The sequence below is a fragment of the Kockiozyma suomiensis genome (genome assembly GCF_038497685.1).
Source record: "Kockiozyma suomiensis strain NRRL Y-17356 unplaced genomic scaffold V2V93scaffold_4, whole genome shotgun sequence".
NCBI lineage: Eukaryota > Fungi > Ascomycota > Lipomycetes > Lipomycetales > Lipomycetaceae > Kockiozyma > Kockiozyma suomiensis.
Window position 1 is genome coordinate 290,389 of NW_027117667.1, and position 11,507 is coordinate 301,895.

Consider the following 11,507-nt stretch of genomic DNA (forward strand, 5'->3'; position numbering starts at 1 on the left):
ATTCCGTTGATCTATAATCTGGCGCATTGGATGACTTTCTGGTTGATGGCATAACGTATTTTTTCCCACTATGTTAACTAAATCAGGTTTATACACGCATCGTATAAAGTACCGTAAAATATATCATTAAGCATTTCTCACACCAATAACTTCGTGCATACTATATATACGGCCTCTATCGCCTATCTACAACGAATTTATATAAGATATTCCCTGTCTTTATCGTCGCATACCCTGCAATAGACAATCGAAGTGTAAGCGCAAGACCGATGGCAGTCTGAAATGCCGTGAGATAGCGATCACGAACGTATCCGACAGGAATCACTTGTTTTCCGGTAGTCGAAACCGAAGTCGTATCGATTGTCGTATTTGCGGGTAACGCTAGTTGGATAGCAGTTGTGGCGGTGATATTGGTGGTAGTTGGCGTCCATATAGCTTCTTCTGCGCGCAGTCCACCTGTGCCAGCCATTTCAAAATGCTTACGTCCCAGTAGCTCAGAGAAAAACCAAGTATCGAGCTGCGACGATATAGGTAACTGAGGTCGCCTTCCTCTTTCCGACGGATATATAACATCAAAAAAATCAAGCATTATGCTGTGCGTCAGACCCCACATAATCATTTCAGGGTATTTATCAGGCTCATCAAGACATGACTTTGGTATACGCAGACCAGCAAACCGGAGATCTCCAATTGTACTTTTAAGTAGAGACTGCAACAAACGAGGGAAATGAGATATTTCTGCTGGAGTGCCAATTGGTCGCGAGAAGCGACATTGAGCGGAGGTAGATACAAGAGCGCGTAATGGACACCAGAACGCAAGAGCAACTTCTGATTCTTGCAGGGTCAATTGGATGGGACCAGGGGCTGTGACGATGAAGACTGCAATTAGGGGTTAAAATTAAAATCAAGCAAATCGAAAAGAAGGGCCAATATATACCATATGTGCTCATGATCATTATTCTGCAAACATAAGAGTTAGTATGGGGGGAAGAGCGAGAAAGTAAGAGATGAGGAGTAGAATTAAGCATACATCTTTCCTCCCCAATAAGTAGTAACGTAACGTTGTTTGAGAGGTCCAACATAACCAGCGTGCTTGTCAAGGTCTATGCCTACTTCCTCGAGAGTCTCGCGCTTCGCAGTCGCAAGGTCGGATTCATCTTCAGGGTCTCGTCTACCGCCGCTATGATTTTGAAAAGTGACGAGATTAAGAATCAACAAAGCAAATAAGAGACAAAAATTTAGACATACGGCAGTGCTATATGACCAGACCATCTATCAGAGTCCCTAGTCGAGCGTTTGATAAGAAGCACATCAGTATTTGCGACGTCAGCACGCGCACACAGGTCGGCTAGCGAAGGCGAGCCGGCGGCAAACAGACAAGGGTAGCGCAGGACGAGGGCGACAGCGCAATGACGGACGGGGCCAGCAGCAGGGTCACCGACAGGAATCGGCAGACGGTGCTCTGGAGTCTGCGCGAGACTGAGCAGGTTCATGCGGAGTGGTTGGAGTCAATGTAGGATAGTAGTGGAGGAGTGTAACGAATGAGTAGCTGATGAATGAGTAAGCTGTAACTAAGCAATTATAGACAGTGCGCCCATTCTTGGCTAGCTTTGCTACATCCGCGATAATCCAGAATTGCCTAATTTGCTCTAGAACTTGCCAGAACAGAGTTTAAGTATCATGTGATCTAGAAAACGCCGGCGAAGCCCCCGACAAGAAGGTTCAATGGCCCGTTGGCGCCCTCGAAGCCGGTCCACACCCGGCTATTTCCAGCCCAGCAACGGCTGCTTGCGCAATCAGCTGTTTTTTCTGCGCCGACAGAGCGCTAAATGCTTAGCGTCATGGGCCTTGCGCCGGTGGCGACAGAGAGGGCGGGCGTATATCAGTTGAGCATTCGGGAGTCTTCGTGAGCCTTCCATCGTGGGGCTCACTCATCAGCCTCGATATATATTCAAAGCCACCTTCGAATCCGATCTGCTCAGCACCTCACGCATTAGCCTTCGCAGGTTTTACCCCCAATTTTCACACTCTAAACCTCTTTTTATTTCAGCACGCTATTGATTATCTTGGCGTCATTTGATCTTCCCGCTACCGCGCAGCTCGACCCATGCAGGTCCGAAAAGCAAGAGCATATACCCATCCGCCGCCGCAGCAGTCGTCCCCGCGATCACCGGCCCCGCGCGACGTCTTCCCCGGCTCCGTTGAGCCCCTGCTGCTGTCGGACTATGGCATTTCCGCCCCTCCGGCAGCGGCGATGAGCCAGCTTTCTCCTTCGGCGCATGACGCGTTCGATAAGTCGTCACCCGGGCTGATCGATGTCGGCGGCGCTATTCAGCATTCGCTGTACTATGACAATTTACGGCATACTGATTATCCACCTCTCAACTTTTCGTACAGCGATGACCAACACCAGAAGCAACAGCAACAGCAGCAACAGCAGCAACAGCAGCAAACGCAGTTAGAATATTCAGATTCGCAACCACAATACGATGCATCGCTGTCGGCACTCTCAGACACCGCGGCCCTCTTCAGCCAGTACGAGTCTGTGACCAGTTCGCTACTATCAACTGTTCCACCACCTTCTCAAGCACAGCAACAGTCACGACCTCTTATTCAGCGGCGTCCTTCGTCGGTATCATCTTCTGTTGTCGACATGTCCACCGCTCCTGCTGTTGCCGCTCGTGGCGTGCGCTCGTACATGCAATCATCTTCTACTTCGGCTTCGGTCCTGGACTCCTTCCAAGCAACCACTGGCCAGGGAATTTTCCACGCAGACCCGGAGCTAGATCGGCGCGTTGTATTACCCGCTGTCACTTCGATACCAACATTCGATATCCCTTTCAAACCTTCTGATCGTTCTCTGCCAGATCCGCCCGCGTCGTTATCCACTGTCTCCCTTGAAGATCTCGAGAATTGCTATGTTCAGTTTATTCTGTACTGCAATCCCTCTGTTGGTATCAGTTCCAACACTGCCGATCTACGACGTGCGTTTAGAACGGTGCCAAAAAGCGACGGCAAGGCCTTTTCGATCACTACGTTGCTTGCGTTGTTGAAGCAATTTGAAACCGGAGAAATAAAGACCTGGACGCGACTAGTTACCGAACTTGGTGTTGAACGAACGCCTGAACAAAGTGCTCAAAAGGCTCAACAATACGCTGTTCGCCTTAAAGTAAGTTTTTCTCATTCTTGATCGTTCCATATGATTCTAGCATTTTACTAACTTTTTGGCAGAGATGGATGCGTGCTATGCATATCGATTCATTTTTTGAGTTTTGCCTCGGCAAGCAACATTCGTATTTTACGCGCGTTCCTAATCCCGCAGTCGCTAGAAGTTCAGTTCGCGACGGCGTCCCAGCCGAAGAAGACCTCGCTCTGCGCGCGATCGTTCCTGAGCTACGACACCGACGTGTGAGATCACAGGTCACGGCACAATCTGCTCCGTCGCCTTCTGAAAATAATCCCAGCATCGCCTCTCCCTCCTCTCTGTCCATGGCGGCGTCGACGTCTTTGTCACGGTCGCTGAAATCGTACGGCTCCGCCAGACATGACCAGCAGCAGCCGACTTTTGATGAAGCCAACCAGTATCAGGTATGGCATCCTTTTTCTTCTTTTTATGCCATTAGACCCGTCGTGGATAGTCAAGCAAATATCACTCCTCCTCCACCTCCATCTGCTTTATCCAAGCAGGAAAATCAGGAAAATCAGCGAAATCAGCATAATCAGCAAAATCAGCGAAATCAGCAAAGTCAGCGAAATCAACCAGAACAAAAGTTGCAAAGATCAAAGCAGACAAATGGAAAGAACATGAAGAGCAAACCACGCAATACGACTCCAAATGCAGACGGTGATTTAAGCTCCAGTTCGCAAGGCGATGAATTGCAATCTCTTTCACCGGAAGATCAGCAGCAACTGCAGTATCAACAGCGGAAACAACAACAATCTCAGAGTCCGCCGGAGCAGAAGCCTAAACGCAGCAGATCGCGTCGCAAGAAACGCAATCGCAAGAAAAAACAGAGAGCAAATACTAGCTCCGGCTCTGGGAGCGGTTCGCCGCCGAACGGAGAGACAACGATCGCGACTCCCGCGTCAGCAGAAGAAGTCACAGCTTCGTCGTCTGCGACACCGGCGGACCGATCAGAGTCTGCGTCTACTAGAAGAACTTCGCCAAAAGATTCGGAATCGCCGCAGAAGTTTGATACCGATACCAATACCTCTGTAACTGTCGGCGGCGATACCGAGAGATGGGACTCGCTTCTTCGGCAACAGATGATTGATCAACGACTGGCCTACCTTGACGAATGGCCCGGTCTACATTTTTCTGTTTCTTCTGATGCACCACAAGGAAAACAGAAAGTTGACGCTACATTGGCAACAGCAGCAGCGGGAGTAGTCAGTGCTTCTCGCGACGAAGATTCACCATTCGACCTCAATTTTTATACGGAAGGCGGAGATGATATTTTTGCGCAAGATGGTGACGATGAGAGTGATGCCAGGGCGTCTATGGATAGTATTGAATTAGTAGCAGAGTTAACAACAAGTATTCTACAGTCTAGCATGCCCCCTAGTTTAGCGCAACAGCAGCAGCAAACAGATCAGACAACGGCGGCAGGTAATGAAAATCCAGCCTCTCAAGTCAGCGAAAGCGGCAAGCGTAGAAAACGACATGGCCCCGCTGTCTCCTCGGCTTGGATCTCACCCGACCCAGTTGGTCGTGGCCGACCGGCATCTAAGAGCAGCAACGACTCAGTGGCGGTGCAGTCTCGGCAACAAATCCAGCAAGCCGCAGACGAGGTAGAAGCCTACCTTTGTGCAACGATACAGAGGAAATTCAGCAGCGTGATGGCTCCCGCTTACGCAGAAAAGGTTGCCACTCAGCTGGTGCGCAATGTGCGAGCCTCTCTCGCGCGCTCTTCGTCCTCTTTTTCAGTTGACGTGCCAAACGCCGCTTCATTTGCGTGGGTGTTTGGCGGCGTTGATGGACATGTCGAGAATGTAGAGTATACGGTTACGCGACTTCAGGATTCTCCTAATGCGAATCCGCCATTGATTGCTTATTGCATCGAATGGGAATCTGCTATTGGTGGTATTCATGCAAGATTTAGCAAGCGTGCCATTATTGAGAACGTGGGCTCTGAAAGATCATCTAGAGATGAGAGATCGCCTATGGATTTGTAGGGGATGTTCGACACCCGACAAGACCGATGCATGATTTCTGTGCTGACGCCAACGCAAAAGCACAGTTGTGCATATTTTTTTAGACATGAATATGGGTTTTTTTGTATATATCAGTTTTTTGGATCTTCCTATGTATATTTTCGTGCTGGCTAATGACCAAAGGGTCGGTAATTTTGTATATAGTCATTGAATGATGCAGTGCGCGATTTCGAGATAGTTGTTTTACATTTTACATATGCTATATCATTAAAATTTCGAGATTTGTAATGAAGTAATATTGTATATATAGTTATCATTATTAATTTCTTCGTATTTAAGCTTGAGGATTTAGCACGTGATTACACAGGCGATCGATAGCTAGTTAAATAAAGTGATCCCAACAAGGCGACTTGCAGCGACCATGTGCCAAAGGCCCCCTCGTTCATCTACCACTAGTGGCCGGCTTCTATATCTGTCTGCTCTCCTTCTCGGATTTGCTTTATATACCTTTCTTTTATCTGTGTTTCTGCTTCGCTATTTTCTCATCAACTCTACAATATGCGCATTTCTGTGTTGTTCGTTCTCACCGCCGCCTCTATCGCCAGCGCGGCTCCGCTACATACATACGCCCAGACAGCGGTGGCTCAAATAGATCTTGTCGGCGAGCGCCTGACGAATACTTGTCTTCGCGTAAAGGACAGGCTCGTTGCCTCTCTACGCCCTCCGTACTCTGCAACTATTGTCGATAGCCAGAGACAGATTCAGCGAAAGGAGCATTTAACTGGGCATCCTGAGATCAAGTTCGTTGGCGGCAAATATGACCTGTCGAGAGATATTGATGAGCAGATTACAGATGCTATGGCCGAAGCCAGCGACGACGACTTTGATAATGAGGAAGTCGGAGAGAGAGTGTACTGCTACAAGTTGGAGTACACTTGCGTGTGCTGGGCTACTATTGACTAGTAGTCTTTGTCATTCTGTGCATCTTTTTGGAGTTTGGGATATCTTTTAAGAGTGCTTTTTATGTATATTCGCGTTTTGTCAACATTTGCCATACGTTTCGAGACCTTGTGCAGTCCAGTCCGTAGTAGCTCCGGCGGCAGCTAGTCGCTATCAGCTCTTCTGTATATACTAAACGTAATAAATCAATTTTCTCGCATAGTTCCTGAAAACTCCGAGAAAGCAAACGCTAGCCTTGCTCTTATTTTGTTCTGATTCGGTCTTCGCTTTATCGTAATGCAACAAGGTGAATGCGGGGCACCGGTCCAAGTATGCTGCGGCGCGGCGGGCAGATACTCGCCTCGGCTCGTTCGTAACTGACATTTCACCTCCCACTCACACTCTCTCCACAAACCTCTCGGCAACAAAACCCATTATCGGCTCCCGCATACACACATTATAGATTTTATCTATTAAAGACAAACCAAAAGATCTCAGAATGGCCGATTTGGATAATTCGCTGCATGACAATAAGCAGATAGATCAAGATCCCGTACGGCCGAGCACGCCTTCCTCACCATCAGAGCCCCGGTCACCTGGTCCTTCCTCGGTAGCTAGTTCTATATCTTCCAAAGAGGTAGATACTGGAGTCTATGCAAATTTCAATGCTGAACAACAAGAATCTCCAGCAGGTGTGGCTGATTTTCGCAACGGCAAGTTCAAGATGAACGCCAGTGATCCGCGCCCAGAGATCGACGAGGAACTAAAGAGTACTGAAAGCGTACCAAAAAATAAAAACATATTTGACAACTGGATTAATGCGTACAGATCATTTATGTTGAAAAATGTTAATCGGATCGTATGGCCAGAGTCAACGCTACAGCAGGCGATGTATTTATTTCCCGGCAAATTCAAGGATGTCGAGGTTGCTTCTGAAGGAAGTAAATTACCTTTTTTTTCCCCGTTCCATGTTAATTTTGATAATTGTCTAACTTTTTTTTGAGTATATACATTGCTGAATATCGTCGGGATTTATCACAATACGATTTTAACTGGTGCAGCGGCATCGAGATCTAATTATCAACCATCAATGCACACTCGATACACGCACCACTACACACAGCACAATCGGCGCTACAAACGTATCGCATACCTGTTAGCAGTTCTCCAAAAATCAGAACTATTAATGGAAATTTTGTCCCGCAGATACGGCGGAGAAAAAGGTCAAAAGACATCGGTGTTGACTATAGAAAGCGCCAAATCAGTACTGCGACTGATTTTATTTTATGTCACGAAAATGCGCATGGTGCCGAGTTCAGTGGTGCCAGGCCGCGACTTTGAGCCTAGTATGTTTGAAGATGAAGATGAGAATCTGAACGAGACGCCAACCGGCGCCGACACGGTTGATGTGGATCGCTATTGGACAATGCCTCGAACCGGCAGACGGCTGCCGTTGCCGAAGCAGCACCAATTGCCATCCCGCGAGGACGAGGTTGCAGAGTTTTTAATAAAGAGGGTCCTACATCCTGATGATGTTGCGCCTGGTCCACGATTAATGCACAAGTTGACGCGTGATGGACAGGCAAACGAGGTGATGTACCTTCTGCGCCCGTTAATCTACACTCTGCTCACTTATATTGTAATGCGGCGAAACAGCAACAACCGGACGAAAAATAAGGGTGGCAGAGAGCAGCTGCTTCAATGGATGCCATGGATAATTGGAATACTAATGGACTGGACGTACCAAAACAGCGTATTGACTTCACTCTCTGAAGAATTCGGTGGTATGCGGAACGCTCGCTCAAAGCTAACCGGACTGGAAAAGGAAGAGTTGCAGAAGCGAAAAGATGACTTATGGTGGTGGGCATTACGCGGCAAGTTTTACGATTCAATTACGAAGTGAGTATCTAGATCAAGATAAAACAAATATTATATGTTGCGTGCTAACACTGCTTTCTTAGGCCGATTATCGACAAGGTGGTTAAAAAGACAGAGAATGTGCCGTTGTTGAACCTGGTTGGGCTGTATTTTAGCGATTACCAGTACATGCTGGAGAATTACCACTTTGCGAGTGAGTATCTTGTTTTTCCTTGTTAGTTTCATAGATATAAACTGACAGCACGTAGGCTCGACTCTTTGAGAACGACCTGCGATCTTCCCCGACATGTGAATATAGTGCTGATACACGGAGAGCTGTAATACTGATGTAAATACTAGATGTTATTCAAGATAGATTACGATTACCTACATCCATTGAAGCAATTCCCCCCAAAGCCGCTGCAAATGCGACAGTGACGGGCTTTTGTCTGGCTCGGTACTTCTGTCTTGGAACTCGGCATTCACCACGAGGTCTCTACACGTGACGGAGGTGGACCGAGGCTGAGAAGGGCTGGTCGGAACCGACCACACCGCCGCGGCTAAGCAGGGATCCGTAGGCTACACGATCTATCAAAAAGTCGATCTGGATATAACCAGATTGTAGAAAATAGCAAAACAAAAGAAAGGCGAAGATAAAGTGAAGATGGAGCAGGGAAGTGGACTCAGTCGGGGTGAGCACAACAGCACTAGCACAAGATTCGAGCCCCGCACACGCCGTAAGATGCGGTCGCAAACAGTATTAAATTCATTAAGCTTGGAGAAAGTTTTCTATATAAGCTCGTAACCATCATCCTCTACCGTCGCTATTCCTAGCTTGCTGCCATTTTTGCTTCCTCCTATCTGTCCCTTTTGCTCCATGTCTCTCGCTGAGTTCGTGCCCACGCAGACTTCTCCGGTGGTCTCGGTCTTTCCGGCTGAACATCCAATCCCTGATCGCAAGGACCTAGACTGCATTCGCACTCCAAAGGGCAAACCCCAAGCAATTCCACTTCCCGGATCTCAGCGGCCAGGCTACTCGGCTGTCTACCGCAACGCTTCTCGACCTGATTCGCTCATTACCACTATTCACCCTGCATTCCGGACACTCTATGACTGCTTCGACCATGCTCTGCGCAACTATGCTGATACAAACTGCCTTGGCCGTCGTGAATATGTGCCCCAGTACCAGACCTGGAGTCCATATATCTGGGAAACTTTTGCTCGAGTAGGTGAGCGCCGTACAGATTTTGGCTCAGGCTTGCTGCGACTTGTTCGCGAAGCTGGCGTGTCTCAGCGCGATAAGTTCGGTGTTGCCATCTACGCGCCTAATCGACCCGAGTGGGTTATAACGGATCTTGCCTGTCATGCTTATAACCTATACGGAGTCACCCTTTACGACTCGCTTGGCCTTGAAGCATCTGAGTATATCCTGAATCTCACTGAATCGCCCGTTCTTGTCGCTTCGATTAATGTGTGCTTTCGATTCTTATTTCTGTTTAAATATGATTGTCACTAATATACTCTACTGACAGAACATACCTGAAATTCTTACCATAAAGCACAAACTACCGCATCTAAAAATTATAATTTCGATGGATGAACTTGAGTCGCCGCATGATCCGCCAGGTAACACCCGAAGGGCGCTGCTCAAGACCTGGACAAATACTCACGGCGTGCATCTATTCTCGTTCACAGAAGTCGAGCGACTCGGCCGTGAGGCACTTCTGCCTCACAACCCACCTACATCAGATGATATCCTTACCATCAATTTTACGTCTGGTACGACAGGTATGCCGAAGGGTGTTGTCTGTACACACAAGATGGCCGTCGCGGCCATGTCAGGCTGCTTGATGCATCTTGACGTTCAGAAGCACTCAAACGATGCTGTCCTCTGTTATCTACCACTTGCTCATATTTATGAGAGACTTGCTCTATGCCAGGCTATGGCTTATGGTGTTTCTTATGGTTTTCTACATGGTTCGGTACTAGAAGTTGTTGACGACATCAAAGAACTTCGTCCGACTATGTTTCCATCGGTTCCGCGTCTGCTCAATCGCGTCGAAGAAGCCGTACGAGCAAAGACTGTCAACGCTCCTGGCTTCGCGGGCGCAATCTCCCGAAGGGCACTGGCTGCAAAGCTCGAGGACATGAAAAACGGCGGAACAGGCAAGATTCTGCTGTGGGATCTTCTCTGGTCGCGCAAGATCCGCAAGAACGCTGGATTTGACCGCTTGGTTACTGCCGTTTCGGGATCTGCGCCGATTGCAGATGATACGATTCAGTTTTTGCGGGCGGCATTTGCTTGCAATTTTCTGCAAGGCTACGGTCTAACCGAGAGTTTTGCATTCGGTTTGGTTTCGCAGGCTGATGATAAAGATCCTGGGCACTGTGGGCCACCTGCAATCAATGTTGAAATCAGACTTAAGGACGTACCTGAGATGAACTACTTTTCGACAGACAAACCTCATCCTCGGGGAGAATTGCTGATGCGCGGACCAATCATTTTTGACACGTACTACAAAGATCCTAAGAAGACGGCCGAGGTGTTCGATGCCGACGGATGGTTCTGCACCGGCGATGTCGCAAAGATCGACGAGCTTGGCCGCGTGTATATTGTTGATCGCGTGAAGAATTTCTTTAAGCTCGCCCAGGGAGAGTACGTTGCTCCTGAGCGCATCGAAAATCAATATCTTTCGGCGTGCGACCTGATCTCTAGTGTATTCATCACCGGCGACTCTGTGCAGACATTCTTGGTAGGCATCTTAGGTGTTAATCCTGAAACATTTTCAGTATTTGCGTCAAAAATATTGAATCGACCAGTCGATCCTACCGATTCGCACCAAATTGCCGCTGCTTGCGACGACCGAGCGATACGCACTGCGGTTCTCAGACAACTCGATCAGATTGCCGCCAAGGCGAAATTGCAAGGGTTTGAAAAAGTCAAGAATATAACCCTCAGATTAGATCCATTTACGTTGGAGAATGAACTTCTGACTCCTACGATGAAGGTTAAGCGGCCACAGGGTTTACAGTACTTTCGACCTGAGATAGATCGAATGTACGCTGAGGGAGAGCTTTTGAAGGCTGCTGATGGAGTGGCGACTAAAGCGCGGTTGTGACGAGGATGCTGGGGCTATTTTGTATATTTAATGCCAAGCTATGTTAGACTTTGTCTAGTAAAAGAAATGTTCAATACTGTCAATGGTGAATTTTGCCAATGGAAATTGTAATGACGCAAATAGATTATAACGCTTTTGAGTATCACACATAGTACGTCTTTGCAGTCACGCGTAGGAGACCGCCCGAGAAACAAGGAAAGAAAACCCCCTGCTTTAATCTGGTTAAAGCACAACCATTAAGTGCGTACCTCACCGTGTATTTTAAAACCCCTTTTCATCTACAGAAAGATATTAAGTGATTCTACAAGGCGTTGTTGGTATGTATTAATTTCTGATATGAATTTCATGAGATAAAGGTGTGATGTAGCGCGCTAAATCCTCCTTTATTGAGTGCATCGTGGCATGTTTGATTTCAAGTTCAAGTTCAACTAACCAGTG

General features: G+C 47.7%; 5 protein-coding genes across 5 annotated transcripts; 4 read left to right on the forward strand and 1 right to left on the reverse strand.

Annotated features, from left to right (window-relative positions):
* Positions 1-175: 175 nt before the first annotated feature.
* Positions 176-1,493, reverse strand: V2V93DRAFT_322519 (NUDIX hydrolase domain-like protein; the record flags this gene model as incomplete). The annotated part of the gene is made up of 4 exons (XM_066907408.1): positions 176-879; positions 938-960; positions 1,031-1,180; positions 1,249-1,493. 4 exons carry the CDS (start codon positions 1,491-1,493, stop codon positions 176-178), a joined length of 1,122 nt encoding a protein of 373 aa, XP_066766904.1.
* Positions 1,494-1,832: 339 nt separating this feature from the next.
* V2V93DRAFT_366351 (ARS binding protein 2-domain-containing protein) lies at positions 1,833-5,447 on the forward strand. Its single transcript, XM_066909300.1, has 3 exons — positions 1,833-3,169; positions 3,232-3,588; positions 4,549-5,447. The coding sequence occupies exons 1-3, from the start codon at positions 2,108-2,110 to the stop codon at positions 5,173-5,175; spliced, it is 2,046 nt and encodes a 681-aa protein (XP_066766905.1). The 5' UTR covers positions 1,833-2,107; the 3' UTR covers positions 5,176-5,447.
* Positions 5,448-5,569: 122 nt separating this feature from the next.
* Positions 5,570-6,299, forward strand: V2V93DRAFT_366353 (uncharacterized protein). Its single transcript, XM_066909301.1, has one exon. It carries the CDS (start codon positions 5,713-5,715, stop codon positions 6,115-6,117), a length of 405 nt encoding a protein of 134 aa, XP_066766906.1. The 5' UTR covers positions 5,570-5,712; the 3' UTR covers positions 6,118-6,299.
* A 518-nt stretch (positions 6,300-6,817) lies between these two features.
* On the forward strand, positions 6,818-8,190 carry V2V93DRAFT_322480 (peroxisome membrane protein; the record flags this gene model as incomplete). The annotated part of the gene is made up of 3 exons (XM_066907407.1): positions 6,818-7,034; positions 7,098-7,992; positions 8,055-8,190. The coding sequence occupies 3 exons, from the start codon at positions 6,818-6,820 to the stop codon at positions 8,188-8,190; spliced, it is 1,248 nt and encodes a 415-aa protein (XP_066766907.1).
* A 637-nt stretch (positions 8,191-8,827) lies between these two features.
* On the forward strand, positions 8,828-11,069 carry V2V93DRAFT_357692 (eukaryotic long-chain fatty acid CoA synthetase (LC-FACS); the record flags this gene model as incomplete). The annotated part of the gene is made up of 2 exons (XM_066908037.1): positions 8,828-9,421; positions 9,483-11,069. The coding sequence occupies 2 exons, from the start codon at positions 8,828-8,830 to the stop codon at positions 11,067-11,069; spliced, it is 2,181 nt and encodes a 726-aa protein (XP_066766908.1).
* Positions 11,070-11,507: the final 438 nt, after the last annotated feature.

Bases quoted from the DNA above. Each gene is read 5' to 3' on its own strand.
- V2V93DRAFT_366351 (XM_066909300.1), top strand. From the start codon at position 2,108: ATGCAGGTCCGAAAAGCAAGAGCATATACCCATCCGCCGCCGCAGCAG. The intron at 3,170-3,231 runs GTAAGTTTTTCT...ACTTTTTGGCAG, and splicing joins AATACGCTGTTCGCCTTAAA to AGATGGATGCGTGCTATGCA. The intron at 3,589-4,548 runs GTATGGCATCCT...AGTATTCTACAG, and splicing joins ATGAAGCCAACCAGTATCAG to TCTAGCATGCCCCCTAGTTT.
- V2V93DRAFT_366353 (XM_066909301.1), top strand. From the start codon at position 5,713: ATGCGCATTTCTGTGTTGTTCGTTCTCACCGCCGCCTCTATCGCCAGC.